The sequence below is a fragment of the Phoca vitulina genome, unplaced genomic scaffold (assembly GCF_004348235.1).
Source record: "Phoca vitulina isolate PV1807 unplaced genomic scaffold, GSC_HSeal_1.0 scaffold56, whole genome shotgun sequence".
In the NCBI taxonomy this organism is placed as follows: Eukaryota; Metazoa; Chordata; class Mammalia; order Carnivora; family Phocidae; genus Phoca; species Phoca vitulina.
In genome coordinates, this window is record NW_022589759.1 from 97,801 (window position 1) to 120,492 (window position 22,692).

Sequence of the window (22,692 nt, forward strand, 5' to 3'; positions counted from 1 at the left end):
GTGCCCTCTCTCTCTCAGTCAAATAAAATCTTAGGCAAAAAATAACAATTAGCTTGTGTTTTTTAAAGGTATCCATGTCATGCACCCTTCCAAAATAAAAACGGCTAAATATACGTAGCAGCTGAATGGCAAAATCTGAATAAATTTTGTTGTAGATTCTATGATACCATGTTGGTGTTAATTTCTGGGGATAATTGAACTGTGGCCATGTGATATCCTTGTTTGGGAGGAACAGACACAGGTATTTAGAGGCAAAGGGGCATCACCTCTGCAACTTACTGCCAAATGGCTCAGAAAAAGAAATGTGCATATGGGAAGAAAGAATATAGCAAATGGGGCAAATGTTAATATTTAGGGAGTCCAGGAGGTGAGTATATGGGAATGTTTTTGCAGTGTTTCTGTAAACCTAAATTTGTCACAATATAAATGGTAAAAATACTATTGCATCTCCTGAAAGAGAGGGAAAACATACTTCATCTTTCATCGACTATCCGAAGGGTAGCTTTACAGTTCTTTGTAGTTGGAGGTGTGTGCTCACACATGCCGGCATCAGGCCCACAGACGGCCCTTCCACACCGTCCCTCCAGCTCTCCGGTTTCTTTAGGCATAGAGTTGCAGTCTATCAGCCTATCTGAATTGCAACTGGGTGTGGATGATGTATAAAGACCCCTTCAAAAGCAGAAGATTGCATATGTCCTCTGGGTCATGGCCCCTTTGAGATCCTGGTCACAACTGCAGATCATATCTCTGAAAAGAATGTACGTATACAGAGGCTTGGATGTAATTTGGGAAGGGGGCAGTTATGGTTCTCCCAAAGCCCACGGGAATGGTCTGGAGTTGCAGTGAGGGCCCTTTTTGGGTCTAGCTTGTGAAAGAGGCTGCCAGGAGCCGGACACGTGACTTGCATGACCAGCCAGTTTCTCGATGACTGCATTGGGTGAACGAGATAATCCTTCCACAATGAGGACTCTAGAAGACACAGTTTCTATTTACTGAGCATTCTCTGCATGCCAGGCTCAGTGCTCAATGCTTCCTAGAACCTAAACACCCCACAAGGTATGTGTTTTCATCATTCACAGAAACTGACCTGAGGGGAATCTACACATTTAGCCCTCTGTCTGACACCCATCAAGAACTCCTCCCCAGAACAGATCACATTGGACCCCACTAGATGGGGAAGACTGTGGGCTTTCCCTAAGCCTGCACTTGGTCTGCATGTCAAAAAACCCCAATTCACCACACGCACCAGAGTCTAGAGAACACAGATTTAATGAGACAGCAGCTGCGGCATTATTACAGCTAGATATCCCTACTGCTCTTCTGTGAAGGGCTGGCCATGCAAACTGGTTCTTCAGTGGGTCCTTGTACCGTACTGTGGACTCCCAAGACCCACACATGATTTTGTTTAAAGACTCTGCCATTCAGAAAGGGTAGGTGGAGATACTGGGGAGGAGGAAATGGGGGCAGTTAAAAAGAAAAGGGAGCCAACTCTTCGTCCAGCAGATGCCAGCATATTAACGCTTCCTATGGACACAGTGATTATAACTGGAATAATGTGACGTTCATTACACAGTATATTCGGGAATGGCCAATATCCTTATGACAGAAATGTAATGCAGTGGTGAGAAATGTGCAGATCTGGGGGTGTAGGAAAAGGGCGTTTGGCCCTTAAGTCCTTCTTCAGCCCTAGAGAGGAAGGGGAAGCAGGACGGGGACCTGCCGTTGACCCAACCTCACCAGTGTTTGCTTCGCACGGTTTCCCCGAGGCAGATCAGAACACACCGCAAGAGGACTGCCTAAAGCCACCATGTGAGGCTTTTCTGATGGTGCAGAGAAGCGAGGAGGAGGGGACACTGTCTTTATCCACCCCTCTTATCGGCCAGCAAGCTAAGCTGACCTTTCCGCTGCAGGTCGCAGGTGACGGATATCCAAGTGGCTCTGTTCCACCACCACCCGTGCGTGTCAACCGTGCACATCAGCAGCCAAGCACAATCCGGGCAAGAGGGCACAAAAGACTGGAGAGCCACATCCAGAAACGTCCTGCTCCCAAAGGTCACCCCCTCTATAGCAGGGTCTCTAAAGCACAAAGCATCCCTGCAAACACCGAGGCCAACGCTCCCCCGGTGAAGTGCTGTGGGCTCTCATGCTCTGTCCAGGGGTTCCATTTGTCAGCTGGTATACAGGACCTTCCACATCCCATGCCCCAGTCTTCCTGCACACGCTCTGGGATTCCTGCCCAAAGCTCCCTTGAGCAAATATTCCCAGTGCCTGACCTCAGGCCGCCAGACAAAAGGCCACAGGCTGGTGGTGGTCTGTGAGCTGTCCGGAGCCCTCCACTGGCACATGGAGCTCCTCAGGCAAACAGGCCGATGGCAGCCAACCCTGCTGCCTAACCTAGAACCTCCCCCAGGGTCACAGTCCCTGCTCCAAACTGGGAAGCAGGACAGCCTCTTCCAACTGGACCCCCGACCACCCAGCCTAGAGCACCACCGTAAGCTGGGAGAGCAAAGGCCAGAGCAGGGGCTGGTCCACCGGGGGAAGAGCTTCACGGCCCCCTTCCCTCCATATTGTACGGAAGTGGGAACCCCCAGGACTGGCCCTGTTGGAGGAGAACCCAGAGGGAGAGAACTTTGAGAGGCAGGAGCAGGGCCCTCAGGAGACAGTCATGAACAACTACAAGTCCCCACACAAGGGGCCAAGGGGATGGGGGCCTCCAGGTAGATCCAAACCATCCATTGCAGAGAAAACTCAGGCCCAGCCTGGGTGTCTGCAGCCAGCATTCCCAAGGCTCGTCGGCCACTCCCCCAAAGCCCTCTGGGGGTTCTCAGGGTGGCCAAAGCCCAGCGGCCTTGGCCCCAAGTGCCTCCCCAAGGCTCTTTGCCACAGGGGTGGGGAGAAGCCTTTCCCCACTTCCCTGCTTATGAAGCCCTGCAGCCTCCACAGCAACACACCCAGGAAAGAGCCAGGCGAGACTGCCCCAAGTCCCAGCAAGTGCCTGGGAGAGAGGGACGATGGTCCTCATGGTGCTGCTTACACCCCTCTGGCCCAGCACAGGTGAGAGGTCCAGGGACTGCACCCTAGGAGTCTCCAGAACACAAGAAACACCTTGACTTTGGCAATGACCAGCAGTTTGGGTGCCAGAGAGGCCTGGGAGGGGTTCCTGTTGCTCTAGGCATCCACGTCTGGACCAGGCTCCTGGAAGAGTGACTGCTTCCGCAAGGTGAGCCGAGCACATTTGGGACACGTGGTGGAGTTGTCATAGTAGCAGTCCCTGGGGACAGGGAGGGTGGGGTCAGCCCCAGCAAGGGTCTGGGCTCTCTGCATGTGAAATTCTACCGCTGAGCCTTCCCAGACTTCCTAAGTCAGGCCCTTCTACCCCCTCTACGGATGGGGAAACAGACGCAGTTTCTCCCAGAGGGCAGAAAGCAGGTCCGCACCAGGTGCACCCAGGCCTGGGGTCCAGTGCTCAGTGCAGGCCCCTCCTACAGGGTCCACACCTGCTAGCTGGTTACCATCCGACTTCTGCTTGGAGCTCTCAGTGTCTCGGCTTCCATACCTGTTCTTACCACCACTGCACAGAGCCTCCACTGGGGCACTGGGGGTGCACAGGGTCCTGGGGACTGCTGGTCCACAGAATCCACGGCTGGAGCATCGCTTCCGCTACAGTCCTTTCTGTGACAGCCGTCCCAGGCTGCAGCGTCAGTGCTTGCTAGGACGGACAGCAAGTGCCCAACAAAAATCCACGTGGGCAGAAATGGGAGGTGCCCATCTGAATCCAGTGTGAGGCATCATGCAGGGCCCAGCAGGTGCACATCTACAATTAGTAACTGTACTATTTTTCCAAACATCCACTAGGTCTTTCTGTCATAAATGCTTACATTATTTGAACCTAAGTAATTAATAAAAAATGTTAGGTATTTCTTTTGGCCTAGGGATGTTTGAAAAAATCACTGAGACACTGTGGGTGCCAGGAGCTAGAAAGCTGAGGGACCTCTGGCCTCCACTACACCTCAGGTCTGGTGGGGAAGGGGCGCCAGTCAGACACCATGTGCAACCTGGGGTCTGGGCCGCACCCCTCTCCAGCCCCACAGGGGCTTGTCCCCAGTGGAACCTCGACTTTAGTCACACAGATCAGGGTCTCACCCCGTATCTAGGATCAAGGCAAAGGGCTTTGAAAATCAGGCAGCAAAGACAGACAACCAAAAGCCTGTCTTCCCCTCCCTCCCTCCCTCCCTCCCTCCCTGCGCGCGGGGAGCCAGCACGCCTGGCTGAGGGTGGGTCCGGCCACACTGACCTGTGGAAGACAGCACAGCAGTCGGTGCACACGGACGTGTGGCTGTCGAAGGGGAAGAGTACGTCACCCTCTCTGCAGAGCTCACACACGAAGCCCTTGGCCTGACACCGCTGGGGGCGACAGGGCGGAAGGCGGGTCAGTGCCTGCTCCAAAGGGCACCTGAGCCAAGGACACACTGGGCCAAGCGGCCTGCCCGCCCGCCCTGCCCTGGGGAGTGGGAGCAGAGAGAGAGATGCCCCCTGGTCTGCGGCAGGGAGCCCACCTCACAGTCCAGCTTGATGTGCTTGGCGAAGAGCGTGTGGGTCTCCGTGAGTGAGCAGCCGAGGCGGCCTGTGTGCGCGTCCAGCAGGTCCTGCACGGAGTACATCTCATCGTTCTCCACAAAATGCTGCCGGTCCTGGAGCTGTGGGTCCCAGCAACCGTGACCCCAAACACCGGGTGAGGGCCCCTTCCGCTGCCCACCCACTGACACTCTTATCCTCCAGGCCCTTGGGGGCTCACGGAAGCAAGAGAGGGTGTCGGTCTCTGGGCCGAGCACCGTGCTCCCCCAGCCACACTGGCCACCTTCTTGCTCCAGGCACCCTCCCCCCACCCTCTGCCCAGCATACCATACCTCCTCCCGGGCCTCACCCTGTTTACAACCTCCTTTCCCTGCTTTATCTTGTCCACAGACCTCACCTCCCCGTGACTGTTTGTTTTTCTCCCCACCTGAAGTGAGGACATGGATTCCTGCTGGTTTTGTTCCCTGCTCCCTACGCTCTAGAACAGTGAATACCCATGAATGTTTGTGGAACAAACAGGTGAGCCGTGAAGTGTGTTTGTGGTCACCCCTGCCTGCGCAGAACTGTGCCTGGTCCACTACATGGAGACCCAGGTGAGGGCTGCAGGGCGATAGCCGCTTCCCTTGGTGATGGAACCAGAGAACACTTTTGTGGATGGAATGCCTGTGTGCTCACTGAAGACCTAGTGCTCCTTGGAACACAGCAGGGGAGACCCTCTGCTAAAGCACAGCACACGCAAGCTACGACGTCATCGGAAAAAGACTTGGGCACAGCGTGTCCTCACTGCCCTGGCTCTCCGCTTCCCCTTTGCCCACCCCCCCCCCGGATTCCCAGTTCCCACTCCGGGCCAGGGGCCTGACCTGCAGGAGGAGACGAGCTTCCATGGCCTCCTTGCAAGTAATGAAGTACGGCTTCATGAGCAGGATGTCCTGGCGCAGCTTCTGTGGACAACAGGGGCAGGTCGGTATTCTCAGCCAGGGCAGGGCTGCGCCGTGGCACATCTGGGGGCCGAGGGGGCTGGCACTCCAGGTCAGGAGGGGACAGACGGTGCTTTCACGTCCCCCAGGATGGTCCCAGATCTGAGAGCTCCAGCCAAGCTCAAGTTCGAACCCCAGTTTCCTGGCCAATGCCCCCAGAGGAGCACTCATCCTCAAACACGTTGTACAAAAAAGAGAAAGAATAATGTTGCATGTTGATTATCTTGAAATAATCTTTTGGATATACTGGGTCATATAAAATATACTATTAAAATTAACTTTACCTGCTTTTTACTTTTTTAATGTGGCTACTAGAAAATTTCAAATTGCCTCTGGGCCTAGTTATCATATTGTGACCAGACACTGCTCTAGGGTCTTTAACCCTAAGGACAGCTGAGGGGCCCCCTGAACCTTAGCAGGTGGCAGCTCTCCTCTGCTCCCAGGGCACACGGGGAGAGCAAGGTCCACCCTCACCCCTGCCCCCTCCAGCCTTACCCGGATCTCCACCAGCCCCTCCACATAGTTGAACAGCAGAGGGTTGATCTCCCGCAGCCTGAGAACCGGCCGAGACACCATCAGCGCCAGGTAACGCATGCTGCAGCGGGACACCTGGGGGGCATGGTGGAGGGGCACCTCCAGCATTACACACGCCACCCCCAGAACCATGCTCCCCCCAACCTAAGCCAGGGCCAAGCACCGGCTCTCCCTCCTTGGGGCTCCATCTCCTCCCCTCCCAGCCCCTTCCCTGCCCCCCAGCCTCTATACCAGCCCTTGGGCCCTGCTCCCCTGCCCTTGCCTTGCGTGGCTCGAAGTCCCAGTTGTGCACGACTCGCGCGGGGATGACGGCCAGGTCATTCCAGTGGCAATGGCTGCAGTAGTACTGGCCCGTGTAGTCACACTGCCGGGCCTCGCTGGGCACGCCCCCTGCAGACGGGACGGGTCATTACAAAGTCGGGGCTGCCTCCAGGGTCCCTGACAGCTTAGGAACCACAGAAAGCACGGAAAGCATATGGGGGAAAGAGGCAGCTGACCTGGGAGGTGCCACCCTGCAGACCTGACACAACCTCTTCTCAGCCACAGGACCTGAGGCAGATCAGGGCACCCTGCTACCCTCAGTTTTGTCATCAGTAAAATGACACCACAGGACTGCTGAGAGGACCCCATGAATTAACATTAGTAAATCTATGACACGTGGCACATGAATGGTATTGTGCGATTTTTCCCATCTAGGTGGGCTTTCTGTGTCAATGGGGCCACATGGGAGGCTGAGTGCAGGCCAGCCCTGTGGAAACCCCTAGGTGACCTGGGCTGGAACCTCAGTGTGCTTGAATGGCAAGTGAAAGGGTGCAGGTCGCAGCCCCTTGTCATGTCCCAAGGAAGGAGAGCAGGACACCACCCACAGGAACCCAGCTGTCCCTAGCTGTCTGATGTATCCAATTTCCTTACACCTGCCCAAAGCAGCCTCCCTCACCCTGCGCCCCGCTCCTTCCTGGGGCACTCACGCAGAGAGATGGGCGCCCGGCACTCGGCGCAACGGTAATCTTGGCTGTCCAGCCCTGTCTCAGGGCAGATGTTCAGCTCATATTCGGCTTGGTGGCTGACTTTGGAGCGTACGCAGGGCTTGGAGATGAGGTTCAAGCACTTGCTGTGACATCGGTAATAGCAGCCTGGGGTGGGGAGGCCAACATTGTGCCTTTCAGAAGTGGGGGGCATCCTGCAGCCCAGACTGGCCTTCAGCTCTACCCCAATTCCCACATCAATCTGAGAGCTTCTCGAGGCCCCACTGTAGGTCCCAGAACTTCAAAGACCTTGTCAGTCCCCATCCCAAGCCTTGCCCTGGGGGTGCATGCAGACCTCCCTCCTCAACTCCAAAACCTGCCATTCCCACCTGGATGCCTCAAGGGCATCAAACTCACTCCGTCTAAATGAAATTCTCGCTCTTCCTTAACAAACCCACCTCCCAAGCACAGTTTTCCCGCCTCAGATTTCAGTAACTCCATCTTCCCACCAGCTGAGGCTAAAATTTGTAACGTCATCTCAACCCCTCTTTTATGCCTGTTTCCAGCCCTTCGGCTAGTGCCGCACCTGGATACTTCTCACCCAAAAGACTCCATCCTGATCAGAGGGCCATCATCCTCCCCCTCCCCCTCTGCACTCCTTCCTTCAGTCCATGCTCAGCTCAGCGGCCAGAGTGGTCTTTTTAAAACCTAGGCATGTCCAGCACCGACGCATGGCCCCCAGTGCACTTAAAGAAAAGCACATGGCCACCTCTGAGCCCACTCAACCAACCTCCTCTCGGGTACAATGCCCCAGCCACACTTCTCTCTGCTCCACACTGAAGACACTGGACACACACTAGCCACAGGGCCTTTGCACAGAACTCCCTCACAGGAACATTCTTACCCACATATACTCCTGGCTTACTCCCTGACTTCCAAGTTTTGCTTGAATGTCACATGATGCCTTTTCATTCCACCCTAAAGTCATACCCATAACACTCCCTGACCCACGCTGTTCCCTTTCCTTATTTTTTTTGTCAATGTACTCTATTGTCTAACACACCATATGCTCATTCGGAACAGAACCATCCACAGGAATTCTCTGCAAAAATGGAAATGTCCAATATGGTGCCCACCAGCCTCATATGGCTATTGGGATAGCACAACTAAGGAACGAAGTAGTTATTTATTTTAACTAATTTAAATTTAAATTTCAATAGCCACCTATGGCATACTAGAAAGTCAAATGTGGATGTGAGCCTGGTAAAGGCAGGAGTTTGGGTCTTTTGTCCCTTGTTTTATCCCAGGTAGTCCACAAGGCTCAGTAAATACTGAGTATTGCAGAGAATTCACCCGAACACAACCCAGAGCTGCCAGGTCTCTGCCCTGCCCTGGGGACCAGGACTGCCCACCCAGACAAAGCAGGTCTGGGTGTTGGCCCACCTGTGCAGGTGTACCAGGTCTGAATGAGCCCCCAGATAATGGTGTTACACTTGTCACAAGTTTGCTTGACACTCTTGCTCTTCTCCTTGTAGAAACGGTGCTCCAGGAGGACTCGGATGTTGGGCTCATCCTCATTGGGGTCCTGAAGAGAGGCCCGGGAGGGGTCACATGTGAGCCTGCTGCAGCTGCTTTCCCTTCCCTGAACCCCTTTACTTACTTCTTCCAAGTACCATTTACAGCAGATATTGTGAGTTTCCCTCAATGTCACACCCCCTTTTCCCTTTAGAAATACAACTCCCCAGTAATCAGTCAGGCCTGGACCGCCCAGACAATAGACTGACTTTCCCTGCACCCAAGTGCTGTTCTGGGACGATGTTAGGGTCAAGGGTGTGTGAGCAGGAGTTATAAGGCTTTCTCTCCCCTCCCACCATTTTTTCCTGCTAAGTACAGACCCAGAGGGGACATGTGGCCATATTGGATTCTCCACACGGACTGGCAAAGCAACAAAAACAGAGGGCCTCCAACACCATTAGCTGCCACATGGGCCTAGATCACCTATAGGATCTCCAAATGAGTGAAATTTCACATGTCATTCCTTTAAGCCACTGTATTTTGGGGTGTCTTTGTTACCACAGCCTTACTTACACCCTAATGAATATTCTGCTTTCTAAATTCCCAGGGACGCATGAGCCGTGCAGGGACACGGCGGCAGCAAGTTAAAGGGCACACACAGTCAATGTGCACCTGTAGGTTTTGGCCTCTAGGATCCATTACCCTTACTGCTGTCCCCTTCGTGAAACACTCAGGAGGCCACCATCGCCCCCCACCCACTCTAGGTCATAAGGTTCAAGGAGGGACTGACCTCACTTACTTGAGCCAGTGGGTGGGCGTGTGCCCAAGACTGGCCAATCCAGATTAGACTAATAGAGAAATAGTCTGCACATGGGGTGAAGGCCCACCTCTGTCCCCACCTTTCTGGGTGGCTTTCTATCTCAGTCCCTCAGCTCCCCAGCCTCTAGAACTTCATTCTCACATTGCTCCAGTAGCCTCCATGGTGGGGTACGTCAGCACCCACCTTCAGCTCCTGGAGCTTCAGCCGGAGGTGGATGAGCCTCACAACGGCGTCCTTCTGCTTCTCCGACTGCTCGGGAAGCTCCAGAATCACCTGCTTGCACTCCTCGATAGCCTGCCGCAGCTGCTGAATGTCAGAAGCCAGGAACAGACCCTGCCCAGGTTGGGGGGGGGGCGGTGCGGCAGGTGACAGCATCAGATGCCTACCCTGCATGCTCTCCACGTGGAGGTCAAGCCCAGAGCAGACCTCCCTGCTCCTCGCTTGCCTCAGTGAAGAAACTGAAGCCTGGAGGGAGGGGCCGAGGATTTGCTCAAGGCCCAGGAAAGTTACCAGCACAGGTAGGAACCACCCCATGCCACCTGCCTGCCAGCTGGACCTGTCCACTCACAGGCCTCTGAAAACCTAATTCAGGATGTTTTTCAAAACACAACTTCCTTCTTGTAGAAACCTAATCACTTTTCTGGCTATGCTATTTTGCTTACTTCTACAGAGCTTCCTCTTGGATGAAAGCTGGGGAAATGACAATTTGCCTGTCATGAAGGAGAGGAAGTGGCCTCCAGCTTAATCACCAAGCCCAGAGATGCCCCGGACACCCACCCACCCCTAGCACCAGCACCGCACAAGGACTCAGAGCCAGGGCCCAACAAAGGCCCTGGGCTTGGGACCCTGCTGTCAATAGGGAAGGAAGCCAGGCTCAAGTCTGAGCAGGGGAGCTGAGGCTGATCTCGCCCCAGGCAAAGGATAGAACTGCCCTCAGGAGCCACCCTCCACCTCCAGGAGACCAGGCAAAGAGGAGGTGACAACCCTACTCTGGAAGCTCAGTGTGTGGCCCCTAGGAGGGGCTCAAACATTTCTTTAATGAAGATACAAAATACAAAGACAAAATGACAAGTAAATGAGAACTGGGGCTTCTGGGTGAATCTTTTTTGATTTCAGTTACATTAGAATATTTCTATGTTTCTCTCAAATAAAAGTTGAAGATACTTTGCATAAAACTGAAAGATGTTCAAACTTTTTAAAATAGATTATTAGAGCCCTTTAATTAAAAAAAGAAAAAGCTTCCATAGAACAAAAAGGTTGAACAGAGGAGAGTGGCCCTGTGGTCCTTCCCTCACCCTGCTGCACAGCCACAGGATCCCCCAGGACCCAGATGGATGGAGCCAACCCTCATGTCTGCCTCCCAGGAACCGGGAACATGGGGAGACGGATGGCCCCACACAAGAAGAGCAGCTTCAGGACCCAAACCCCAGTTCGGCTGATCTTCCCTGGCTCCCAAACAGGTTTTAGAGATGAGAGGCAGCTGTCATGTGGGTCTCAGATTCAAGGCCCAGGAGCCCCAGCCAAGGTGGACTGGCCCTGCTGCCTGAGGACGGGGTGACAAGGAAATGGCTGGCTCCTCCTCCTCGGGGGCTCACCCAGTCCCCCTCCCCACCCCAGGCCCAAACCTTACCACAGGGCGGGAAAAGTGGTCCTCAGATAAGCCGAGATCCATCACTCGCTCAGTGCAGCAGAACTCTGGCTCTCCAGGGGGCAGCTCAGGCAGGGCCTCTGCAGGGGTACAGGTGTGGAGGGCAGCAGAGAGAGAAAGAAAAATCAACCTGCCGGGCGCCTGGGTGGCTCAGATGGTTGAGCGTCTGCCTTCAGCTCAGGTCATGATCCCGGGGTCCTGGGATTGAGCCCCGCATCGGGCTCCCTGCTTGGCGAGGAGCCTGCTTCTCCCTCTCCCTCTACTGTTCCCCCTACTTGTGCTCTCTCGCTCTCTCTGTCAAGTAAAGAAATAAAATCTTTAAAAAAAAAGAAAAATCAACCTGCCTTTCCCCCAGAAGTAGGTTGGGGACGGGAGAAGCCCACAGGAGGTGCTGAGGGGAGCCAGGCCCGCCTTGGTATCTGCCCTGTTTGCATGTGCAAAGGAACCCATATCCTAAATAAATAAGAGAGAGCCATCCAAAAAGATGAGGTGGGGGGAAAAAATCTAAAAATAAAATTAAAAAAAAAAAGAAAGAAACCAAGATGAGGCGGATACCCATGGTGCTAAGAGAGGTCCACAAAACAGTATTAGAGAAACATCCTAATTTCTCTCTCTCTCTTTTTTAATATTTTATTTATTTGAGACAGAGAGAGCACGAGCAGGGGAAGGGGCAGAGGGAGAGGAAGAGGCATAAGCAGACTCCCCACACGGGGCTCGATCCTAGGACTCTGGGATCACGACCTGAGCCCAAGTCAGACGCCCAATGGACTGAGCCACCCAACGCCCCAGAAACATCCCAATTTCTAAGGCATACCTTACGTATGCGTATATGGATTCAAGGCTGCTGGACGGTTGCACAATAGAATTTCCGGACCCCCGTGTGGACTCTAGGAGGTTTCTGCATGCGCACACACACCCTGAATACCCTTATTGACTGCATCTGCAGCTCTTAGAGCCCCACTCTCCTGACCCCCAGAAGAGCTGGGCCTCTGTCCAGGCCATTCCATCCTCTCCCTGACCAGATCTCAGCTCTGAGTTCCCTCCCCAAGTATTCCCTGAGTATCTGCCCTGGGACGCAGCAGTGACAAGACAGTCACAAATCCCTGCCCTTGGGAGTGTGTGTCCTAGTGGGGCCACAGAACAGGCAGAATGTGGTTTGTGCTGAGGAGAAAGGGGAAGTGGCCAGCAAGGGACCCAGCTACATGGGAAAGCCAGCATGCTCCATGGGCGGAACTAGGAAGAGAGGATGGAGGTCCCAAGCGAAGGGTCAGATTGCCCACTCAGGCCTCCCCCAAGCACCTACCTTCAGAAGCGACTTCTGGGGCCTCCTCACTGGCCCTCTGCTCATGCTGCCTTGGCCCAGGCTCCTTGTTGAAGGGGTTGAGGTGGGCCTGCCGGAACCGGGCCAGCTTCTCATCATATTCCATAGCATCCCACCTGCAGGGCAGGGTAGGGCAGAGATGAGCATCCAGCTCCTAGACTCACTGCATTCCCATCCCCTTCCTGAGTTCCTGGGGTTCCAGAGGGGATGTCTGGCCTCCTTCAGTCTGCCAGGAGGGTCCAGGTGGAACATCCCCACACCACGGCCGCCCATCCTCTGTCCCTCCTCAAACCAGCTCAGCCCCCTCACCTAGGTCCCCACTGGTAGCATCCCCTCAGTAACAGCAACCCACCCGGGGCACGCAGATGGAACAGAGGTAGGAGACGGACACGACCTACCCAAGAGTACCCAGCCAGGCTGGAACCTAGGCCCCCTACATCCCAGTACAGGGTCCGCATTCAGCCCCAGTCCAGCTGTGCCCTCACTGCTCCGAAGGAAAGGGTTGGCACCTCCCATGAGCCAATACCTCCCAGGACTCAGTTTTCTACTTCTGGCCCCGAGCAGGGGTGCTCCTTTTCTGTCAGAGCACCCCAAAGCCATAGCCCCTGAGCAGAACCATAAGTGGTGACTGTCAGAGGTCACAGTGCTGGACACTCTGGAGCCAATGCCAGGGTCCAGGCCTGCTCTGCCACCTGCAGTGTGGCCCATCTTCCTGGTGCCCCAAGGAGCTCTCCATCTCTGCCGGCTCGTTAGTCATCATGGAGGCCAGCATGGATTCCCACTGATGCTCTATGTGGCCTGAGTCAGTGGCTCCACACCTCGGGATCCCAGGAACTAGGAAATGCCTAGTTCACCACCTGGCACTGCTCTCCCCTCCCAAGAGCTCAGCGAGCGGCAGAACACACAGGGCTGATGGCTCCTGAGAGGGAGTAGGGGCTTCGACTGGGGGCAGTGGTTTGCATCCCAGGTCCTCCCACTTCCTTAGCCTCTCTGCTTCCAGGGTGACATGAGTTCATAGGAAATCAGATTTTTTTTTAAAACACTTTGCAGCACTTTAAGTGCCAGGTATTAGTTATGCTTTCTCTGTACCTGTTTAGTCTAAAATAATTTGTGATTATCAAACATAAGCCTATGACTCCTATCTGCACCCCCTCCAAAAGAAAGAGAACTGATCCCAGACAGGACAGCCATGACAAGGGTCACCCCCAGCCCTGCCCAGTGCTGGCTGCCCTGCATCTGGGTCAGAAACGCCCACACTAACTGTGGGACCTGTCCTACCTGTTTGGCCTCTGTGGTGGGGATGTGGGCTAGAGGAGTTCCAGTCTGGCAGAACCCAGCACCTGGGTCAACACAGGAGAGGACACAGATGCCATGGGCTATGGGCTTAAGCCTCCTCTCTCTCATTACCTGACAGCTTTGCACAGCTCACTCAGGGTGGTTGGGCCCTGATGACCAGTGCCTCTCCAAATGACAGGTGTCACAGTGTCCCGGGAAGCACCCAGAGTGCAGGGCAGACCCAGCTGTGCCAGGACTCACTCACCCCATCTTCCCTAGTGGTCACAAAGATTCTTTGCCTGACCAGACTGTAATCAGGCTCCCGAACCTTCTCCTAGGCCATCTGGGCTCCTGTAAAATCCAGTTCTAGCAAGAACCTTGCTACATCAGTTTAGCAAGAGTCCCCCACCCTGATACCCGGTCACCCTCAAATCTGCTATCACCCCCAGGTGACATCTGATCACCCCAGCCTGCCCTCAGTGGAGATCTTGTCAGATCAATTTAGCCAGACTCCCCACTCAGCCCTGATGTGTCCCCTCAGCAAGTGTCCACCCACTGATATTACCCTGCTCCTTGGCTGTAAACTCTCACTTGCCTGTGCTTTATTCTGAGTTGAACTCAGTTCCATACCGAGGTCTCTTTTCCCCTACTGCAAGAGTCTTCAATAAAGTCTGCACTTACTATTTTAACAACAGTCCAGGTCTGTTTTTTCTTCTTTGACTGGGCGAGGGGAGCTGGAGTTTTGGCTTGTCGCAATTTCCCAACCTCCCTATAGTTAGATGTGGTCATGCAACTACGTTATGACCAATGGATTTTAAACAGAAAGATCTCTTGGGAATTTTTCTTAAAAGGAGGCACTGTCCCTCTTCAGCCCTTCCTACCTCTTGCCGCCTGGGACGCAGATGTAATGCGTGGGGCTGGAGTAGTCACCTTGGGTTTGACACACAAGTCCTGAGCTCCTTCACCCCAGGCTTCATTCAAGTGAGACAGAAATAAACTTCTGTTTAAACCACTGTTACTGGGAGAAGGATTTCTATCTCCTACATCCGAAACAGATCCTGACTGATCACCCCAAGAGCCTTGTGGTGATAAAATGAATTGGTGCTATTCAAATCCCAGATCTGTCAGCTCCTAGCTGACATGTATGGTCTTGGGCAAATGCCTAGACCTTTCTTTGCTTTTGATTTCTCATGTTTCAAATGGGGGAAATAATAGTACCCACTGTGTAGGGTTATGATGAAGATTAAATTAGTTAATGCAAAGTTCCGAGTATCCTGGCCAGCACACAGTATGCACCTGATAAATACCAGCTACAGCTTACTATTATCATTGTTACGAATGTGATCAGATAGCCCTGGGGAGCCTGGGTAGCTCAGTCGGTTAAGCGTCTGCCTTCGGCTCAGGTCATGATCCCAGAGCAGGGAGTCCGCTTCTCCCTCTCCCTCCGCCTGCCACTCCCCCTGCTTGTGCTCTCACTCTGTCAGATAAATAAATAAAATCTTAAAAAAAAAAAGAATCAGAGAGCCCTGATTTAAATTCTGGGTCTCCCAGTGATGAGCTATGTGATCCTATTTTCTTGCCCACAAATAAGGAAGAATACCTACCTCCTGGGGTGGGTAGAAGGACTAAGTATATACTTATATATGTCAGGAGAGCCCATAGCCCAGAGCTGTTGCTAAGCAAGCCGTATATGTCATCACATGATGACCAGCCCAACTCTAAGGAAACCTCCCCGCATTTTAAACTATGGCCAGAGGTGCTTAAAGGCAGGGACACCTCTGCTCCTCCCAACAGCTCTCCTCTGGGCTGGAAGCTCCCCTGGAAAAAGCATCTTTCAATTGCCTCCTTATGGGCAGTGCCAGCTCCAGGCCTGGCATAGAAGCCATGGATGAATGAATAAATGGTCATCTGACCTCTCTCAGCCTCAGTCTCTCTCCTGCCAAGTTGGAGAATCATACTTCCCTCTGGGCTTCTGAGGGCAGACAAGTGAGGTCCCAACACTTAAGCCCAGGGGCTGCAGTGCAGGGCAGCTAACTTGGCCCCGCCCCCCCACTGCCCCACCAGGTTCACCCCTCAGAGAGCCCCGCACTCAGATTCAGGCTGGGTGTCCCGGAGAACAGGCAGGAAGGTGAAGACTGAGAGGAATGAAGGAAACCCACGGTCCCACCTCTGCCCTCCTCTAGAGACTTCCCTTCTCTGGCAGGGGAAGAGAGGGGAGGACGACACAACTTAGCAATTCAAGAGAACTTCAGAATAAAGCCAGGGGCTCATGAGGCACTGAAAGGTCCTGGGCTGAAGCTCAGGTGCACTCCTGATGGGGCACAGCCACCAAAAAGGTTCTATTCTCACCCAGCCACAACTGGAGGTCCCTAGAATTCTCCCTGGAGGGGTCAGGGGAGAAGGTACATCCTATTTTCTCCTACCTGGAAGGAGGCCTGGCAGGACCCTGCGGGGAGCAGGGGCAGAGTTACTGCCCCTTTTAGGGTTATTTGCCACTGACTGAAGCCTGGCACAGTGGCCACAGCCGGCCTCAGGAGTGAGCCACCCCTAAGAGATACCTCCAGCAGCTTCCCTCACAACAACAACAAGCATACCCTCTGGGGACCCTCACCAACCCGCTCTGCGTAGGTGCGGGCCTCTTCCACCACGCCCATCCAAGCCCTAGGGGAGGAAACTGAGGCCCCGCATTCCCGGAGGGTGGCCCAGCCCTGGGAGCTGCCGCGGGCCTCACGGATCCTTCAGACAGCGCGTGTGGACGGCCGGAAGCGGTGACAGTGTCACCCGGGAAGCGGGGAGGGAGGAGCTCCCCTCTGGGCTGATAAACCTGCCCGAGCGGGGTGGGAGGCAGCGCAGGTCCCCTGTGCCCCCAGCGCCCCAGGGAGGACGGGCAGGTCAGAACCCTGGGCGGGTTCCTCAGCCCCCGCGCCCTCGGGAGAGGGGGCTCCCCGCGCCCCGGGACGCGGCGGCCCAGACGGCCCCCGAGGGTCGAGCGTCCCGGTTCTCTGCACCCCCAGCACCCCCGCCCCTCACCTGGCCCGCCCAGACTCCCCCCTCCGCCGCTCACCTGACCGCCGCCGCCCTCGCTACATTGTAACCCGCCCCGCCGCCCTCGCTACATTGTATCGAGCCCCGCCGCCCGCTGCTGCCACCTGCGGCCCGGAGGCTCATGGCAAGCCGGGGCCCCAGCGTCTGCGCGCCCCGGCCCTCGCGCCCTGGCGGCCTCCGCGTCCCCCTCCGGGAAATGGGTGACGCTTCATCCCAGCTGTTCAAGACGGCCTGGCGGACCACTGCATTTTCTATATTTTCTGTAAGCATAGAAGCCATGGTTTAAATAAAAACCACAACACTTAAGAGGAAAAATGGCTGGGACGCCTGGGCGGCTCAGTCGGTTGAGTGTCCGCCTTCAGCTTCAGTCGTGATCCTAGGATCCTGGAATCGAGCCCCGCGTCAGCTCCCCGCTTAGTGGGGAGCCTGCTTCTCCCTCTGCTTGTGTTCTCTCTGCCTCTCTCTCTCTCTCTCATAAAATAAATAAAATCTTTAAAGAAAAGAAAAAATTGTGGTATTTAATTTCTTTTTTATTGTGGGTGCCTGGGTGGCTCAGTCGTTAAGCGTCTGCCTTCGGCTCAGGTCATGATCCCAGGGTCCTGGGATCGAGTCCCACATGGGGCTCCCTGCTCAGCAGGAGGCCTGCTTCAACCCTCTCCCACTGCCCCTGCTTGTGTTCCCTCTCTCTCTGTGTCTCTCTCTGTCAAATAAATAAATAAAATCTTTTTAAAAATTAAAAAAAATAAAAAGCCCAGTGGTTGAGGGGAAAAAAGGGGAAGAGGGAATCGCTGTGCAGACAGCAGCTGCTGGTGCTCATCCACACGACCCTATGTGGTCTTCACCGCCAGTGAGCAAGGGACGTGCTGTCATTCTATCCCATTTTACAGAGGAGAAAACAGGCACAGTCCGCTTAGGGGAAGGATCAGGAGAGGATGAGTTAGGGGGACGTTGGAGAAGCCTGTGTCTGAAGCAGCTGGTATTATTACTGCTTTATAGGTGTGCTCTGCCCCTGCTTTGTTTCTCTCCATATTCCTCACCACCGCCTGATGTCCTCTGCCTCATACAATTTTACTTGTTGTCTGTCTCCATCATCGCCCCTCCCCCCACCAGAAACCTAGGGCTGTAGGTAGGAGTTTTGTTTCCTTTCTTCACCGCTTCTTGCCTAGACCAGTGCCTACACAAAGTAGGTGCTTAGTTACAAGGACTGAGGAAGGAGAAGTCCCTGAGAGGGCCAGCCTTGAGAGGGAGAAGGGCTCAGCGGGCGGGTGTGTTAGCACCAACTGTTGAACGGAGTCCGCGTCTGCCGCACTTGGGTACTGTGACGGTGGTGAGAAGCCAGACAGCACTTGAGGAGCCATCCAGATGGACAGTATGCAAAGGTGCAATTTAATGAGAGATATGGTGAGCACTGAGGAAGAAATAAACAGGGTTACAAAGTAATGGACAAGGTCAGGGGAGGAGAACACCATGCTCAGGCTAAGACCCAAAGGGTAAGAAGGTGAGAAGCACAGAGGAGCTGTGGAAAAGCATCCAGAGGGAAACCACAAGTGCAAAGCCCTTGAGGAACTGAAAGAGCCCAGTGTGCCCGCGGAACCGAAAGCAGGCTGGTGCGGCCAGAGTTTGGTAAAAGTGGAAGACCTGTAAAAGGTGAAGTGAGGGGCAAAGCTGTAGTATTTGTAAACACATTGGCTTTGATTTGTGCCAAGACAGGAGCCATTGGAAGCTTTATTGAAGCCTAACAGACGTACAAAAAACCACACATGTATAAGTGTACAATCTGATAAGTTTTGACATATGCATACACCTGAGAAACTGACTAAGATTGTCAACCTATCCATCATCCTCAAATGTTTCCCTGTGCCGTTTTGCAATCCTCCCTCCCTGTCCCCACCTCTATCCCCAGGCAACCACAGATCTGTTTTTGGTCACTGTGTTGCACTGCATTCCAGAGTTTTATAGGGATGGGATCTTATCGTATATACTCTTCTTTTGTTTGGCTTCTTTTACTCAGAATAATATTTTGAGACTCTATCTGTAGCAGGTGTCAGGTGTCAGCTTATTCTCATTGCTGAGTAGGATTCCACGGAGTGGATGGACCACAGTTGGTTTATCCATTCACCTGTTGATGAACATCTGTGCTGTTGTCAGTGTTTGCTATTACAAAGAAAGCCACTATAAACATTTGCATATAATTCTGTGTGGAAATAACTTTAATTTCTCCTTGGTAAATACTTAGGAGTGGAATGGCTGGATTATATGGTAAGTGTGTGTTTAACTTTCTAGGAATCTGTAAAACTTTTTCCCATCGTGGTTGCGCTGTTTAACATTCCCATTAGTGTCAACATTCCGGCCCTTCCATGTCCTCACAAACATTTGATGTCATCAGTCAGTCTCTCCACTGGAGGATTTTGAGCAGAGTAGTGGCATTATTTTTTTTAATTTTAAATTTTATTTTATTGTGGTAAGTACACTTAACATGAGGTCTACCCTCTTAACAGATTTTTTTTTAAGATTTTTTTTTAAATTTATTTATTTGACAGAGACAGAGATAGCGAGAGCAGGAACACAAGCAGCAGGAGTGGGAGAGGGAGAAGCAGGCTTCCCCTCGAGGAGGGAGCCCGATGTGGGACTCGATCCCAGGACCCTGGGATCATGACCTGAGCCGAAGGCAGACGCTTAACGACTGAGCCACCCAGGCGCCCTCTTAACAGATTTTTAAGTATACCATATAGCATTGTTAACTATGGGCACAGATTGTATAGTAGCTCTCTAGAACTTATTCATCTTGCATAACTCAAACTGTTCTAGTTGATTAGCAGTTCCTCCCTGCCCCCTGTCCCTGGAAACCACCGTTCTGCTCTTTGCTTCTATGAGTTTGACTATTTTGGATAACTCATGAGTGTTATCATCCAGTGTTTGTCTTTCTGAGTCTGGCTTATTTCATTTAGTATAATGTCCTCAAGGTTCATCCATGCTGTTTCATATTGTGGGATTTCCTTCTTTCATAAGCCTGATAGTATTCCACTGTGTATACCAAATATTCTTTATCCATTTATCTGTCAACAAACATTTGGTTTGTTTCCATATCTTGGCTATTGTGAATAGTGCTGCAAGGCACATGGAAGTGCTAATATCTCTTTGAGATCCTGATGTCAATTATTTTATTTTTTATTATTTTTTAAAGATTTTATTTATTTATTTGACAGAGACAGAGAGAGCACAAGCAGGGGGAGCAGCAGAGGGAGAGGGAGAGGCAGACTCCCCACTGAGCAGGGAGCCCGATGCGGGACTCGATCCCAGGACCCTGGGATCATGACCTGAGCCGAAATCAGACGCTTAACTGACTGAGCTGCCCAGGCACCCCTGATTTCAATTATTTTAGATAAAAAGCCAGAAGGGGGATTTTTGGATCAAATGATAGCTCTGTTTTTAATTTTTTTAAGTAACCTCCATACTGCTCTCCATAGTGGCTGCACATTTTGCGTTCCATAAACAATGTGCAAAGGTTGCAGTTTCTCCACACCATTACCAACACTTGTTGTCTTTTATTTTTCTGGTAACAGCCATCCTAACAGGTATGAAATGATATTTCATTGTGGTTTTGATTTGCATTTCCCTGATGATTAGTAACATTGAGCATATTTCTTAAAAGTTTATTTGTTTTTATTTATTTATTTATTTATTTATTTATTTATTTATTTATTTTAGTAATCTCTACACCCAGAGTGGGGCTCAAACTCAAAACCCCAAGGGGTGGTGGAATGCTGGCAGTTCAGCCCCCAACCTCTTCCATTCAAACTGTAGCCCTACCACTGGCAGCCGGACACCCTGGGGCAGTTTCACTTGTCTCCTGCCTCAGTTTCTTCATCTGTAAGCTCCTGCTTCCTAGGATCACATAAGGAGCAAACAAGTGGGTGAAGAGCTAGAAACCAACTGGCCCACAGAAAAGGCCCAGCTGCAGGGCTGCTAGAGGGCGCTAGGCTAGGATTACTGGATTTAGCAACGGAAGCATAATTGCTTACTATAATCATGCCCCCAAGTGGAACATTATTTGTCGTTTATCTGAACTTTCAATTTAACTGGGCATCCTGTATTTGCTCTGGCAGCCCTACCTGAGCATGAAGTCATCTCCTAGCCCCTGAGTACCGCCGGCAGGGGACCAGGCAGAGGGTCAGGAAGGGGTGAGTCTTCTCCCCCATGAAGGCTGGGAGTGTGCCCAGGTCTGGACACCCCTGGCCCTTCACCTAGGCTGAAATGGATAGGTGGAGCAGGGGGTGAAGCAGCCAATGAAGTGGCTGTCCTGAATGCCAGCCAAAAGGGTTGTCCACACTGGATGGTGCTGAGCCAATCAGCCCTGTTAGGAGGTTCAAGCAACACTGAGCAGCCACTGAGCTGGCCTCTCCTATGCCCTCATGCCCATGCATCTCTGCAAACAAATTCCCTCTACTAATAATGACGGATCCATTTAAGAGCAAATATTTATGGCCTTTATTATGGGTCACATGCTGTTCTAGCCACTCCCCATGTGTATTTCTATTTTCATTTGCTGCATAACAAACCACTCTGAAATTCAATGGCATAAAGCAGCGGTCATTTCATTTTGCTTAGGGATACTGGGGATCTGGAACCCATGTAGAGCACAGGGCTGACTTGGGTCTGCCCCTCCAGTGTCTGAAATGGAAGGAATGAGGAGTGAAGATACACTGGTAGAAAACAGCAAAGACCTAAGTTACTCCTCATAAGAAAGTAAAGCTGGAGGCTCATAAGGGAAAACCAGCCGGCAGAGAGGGGGGTAGGCTGGGAAAGAAAGCATGAGGCCCCTGCTACAGAAGAACTCTGGGGGCAGCAGAGATGAGCTCTGGGGAGCAGGAGAGATGGGCTGGGGGGCTGGAGGTGCTGGGGTTCCTCTCCTTCACCCCCCCACATCACCACCAACACAGTCCCCACCAAAATGCACACCACACATTTGTATTAAGTTGGGCTGTGGGCCTTGGGAGGAGGAAGGAGGGGATTGGCCTGACAGCCAACTCCACAAAGGCAGGGTGGCCCAGGGAGGCCAGGCTCATCTGAGTTCTGGTGGGTGCCAGTGCTCAGAAGGGAAGTACAATTTTTGGCCATTTTCAGCCAAATGGAGAGGTGCATAGCCATGGGCCGGACACCAGGCTCTGCCACTTGTCAGCTGGAAAATGCCCTCACTTCTCTGAGCCTCCATTTCTTTGCCTAGGAGATGTGTACCTCGTGGCATCATTGTGAAGGTTAAGCGAGATGTATGTGTTGAGCTCTCAGGAGAAGGCAGCTCTATCCACGCTAGTGGTGGGCCCCTTCCAGGTGCCCACGCAGTAAGACAGTGGACCTGGGGCCCGGTAGGAGCATCTGTGAATGTCAAGGGCCAGACGGACCTTGGTCAACACTGGGCAGGTGTCTCAACTCTCTTGGGGCCCGAAAGCCTTGAGAACCTGAGCTGTGGGCACCACTGCCTGCACTGTGTGGAGGACAGCAGCCCTGCGAGGCCCTGGTCAGGGGGACCCAGCTGCTGCGGCCCAGAGCAGGGCGCAGCCCCCCACTCACCATGTGGCCTCGTCGGTCACTGCACGTGTGGGGTGGAGGGACACAGCACTGAAGGTGGGGAGCAAGTGTGGCCAGGCACAGAGCAGGTGCCCAGAAGCGTTGGCTTTTAGGACGTGCTTCTCCGCTGCTCAGGGGGCCCCAAAGACCCCAAAGCCCAGCCTGTGTCAGGGCGAGAGCCCGAGACTTGGACCCTTTTGGGGCTTCAGTTTCCTAGTCTACCTCAGGGCCAGCGGTCTCCTTGGCTTTCCTTCTTCTGCACAGAAGGCTGGGCGCCAGGGTGCCGCCTGCACTGAAGCCGCTTTGATGTCCCAGGTGGGGCTAGGCTGGATGAAACCCCTGGCTTCGAGAGACGGGGTGTGGGAAGTCTGGGGCCCAGGCGCCCTCCATCCACGCTAGTGGTGGGCCCCTTCCAGGCGCCCGTGCAGTCGGACACAGGAAGGCCACCAGGG

General features: G+C 53.2%; 1 protein-coding gene across 11 annotated transcripts; it reads right to left on the minus strand.

Annotated features, from left to right (window-relative positions):
- Nucleotides 1-10: 10 nt before the first annotated feature.
- On the minus strand, nucleotides 11-16,730 carry DEF8 (differentially expressed in FDCP 8 homolog). 11 transcript variants are annotated; one of them, XM_032389904.1, is made up of 13 exons: nucleotides 16,246-16,260; nucleotides 13,634-13,695; nucleotides 12,338-12,471; nucleotides 11,017-11,114; nucleotides 9,570-9,719; nucleotides 8,495-8,636; nucleotides 7,055-7,219; nucleotides 6,349-6,476; nucleotides 6,048-6,161; nucleotides 5,436-5,516; nucleotides 4,557-4,697; nucleotides 4,295-4,404; nucleotides 3,282-3,814 (listed from the first exon to the last, which is right to left on the minus strand). In XM_032389904.1, the coding sequence occupies exons 3-13, from the start codon at nucleotides 12,459-12,461 to the stop codon at nucleotides 3,700-3,702; spliced, it is 1,368 nt and encodes a 455-aa protein (XP_032245795.1). In that variant the 5' UTR covers nucleotides 12,462-12,471; nucleotides 13,634-13,695; nucleotides 16,246-16,260; the 3' UTR covers nucleotides 3,282-3,699. The 11 variants fall into 11 exon arrangements, with proteins under 11 accessions (XP_032245802.1, XP_032245800.1, XP_032245797.1 ...); XM_032389902.1 differs by lacking the exon at nucleotides 16,246-16,260 and adding an exon at nucleotides 14,312-14,438; XM_032389911.1 differs by lacking the exons at nucleotides 3,282-3,814; nucleotides 13,634-13,695 and adding an exon at nucleotides 11-3,271 and having other exon boundaries at nucleotides 16,225-16,645.
- Between the last annotated feature and the right edge of the window lie 5,962 nt (nucleotides 16,731-22,692).

Coding starts and splice junctions, on each gene's coding strand:
- DEF8 (XM_032389903.1), bottom strand. CDS start 12,461: ATGGAATATGATGAGAAGCTGGCCCGGTTCCGGCAGGCCCACCTCAAC. Junction 4,405..4,556: donor ACATCAAGCTGGACTGTGAG/GTGGGCTCCCTG, acceptor TGTCGCCCCCAG/CGGTGTCAGGCCAAGGGCTT. Junction 3,815..4,294: donor TGCTGTGCTGTCTTCCACAG/GTCAGTGTGGCC, acceptor TACTAATTGTAG/ATGTGCACCTGCTGGGCCCT.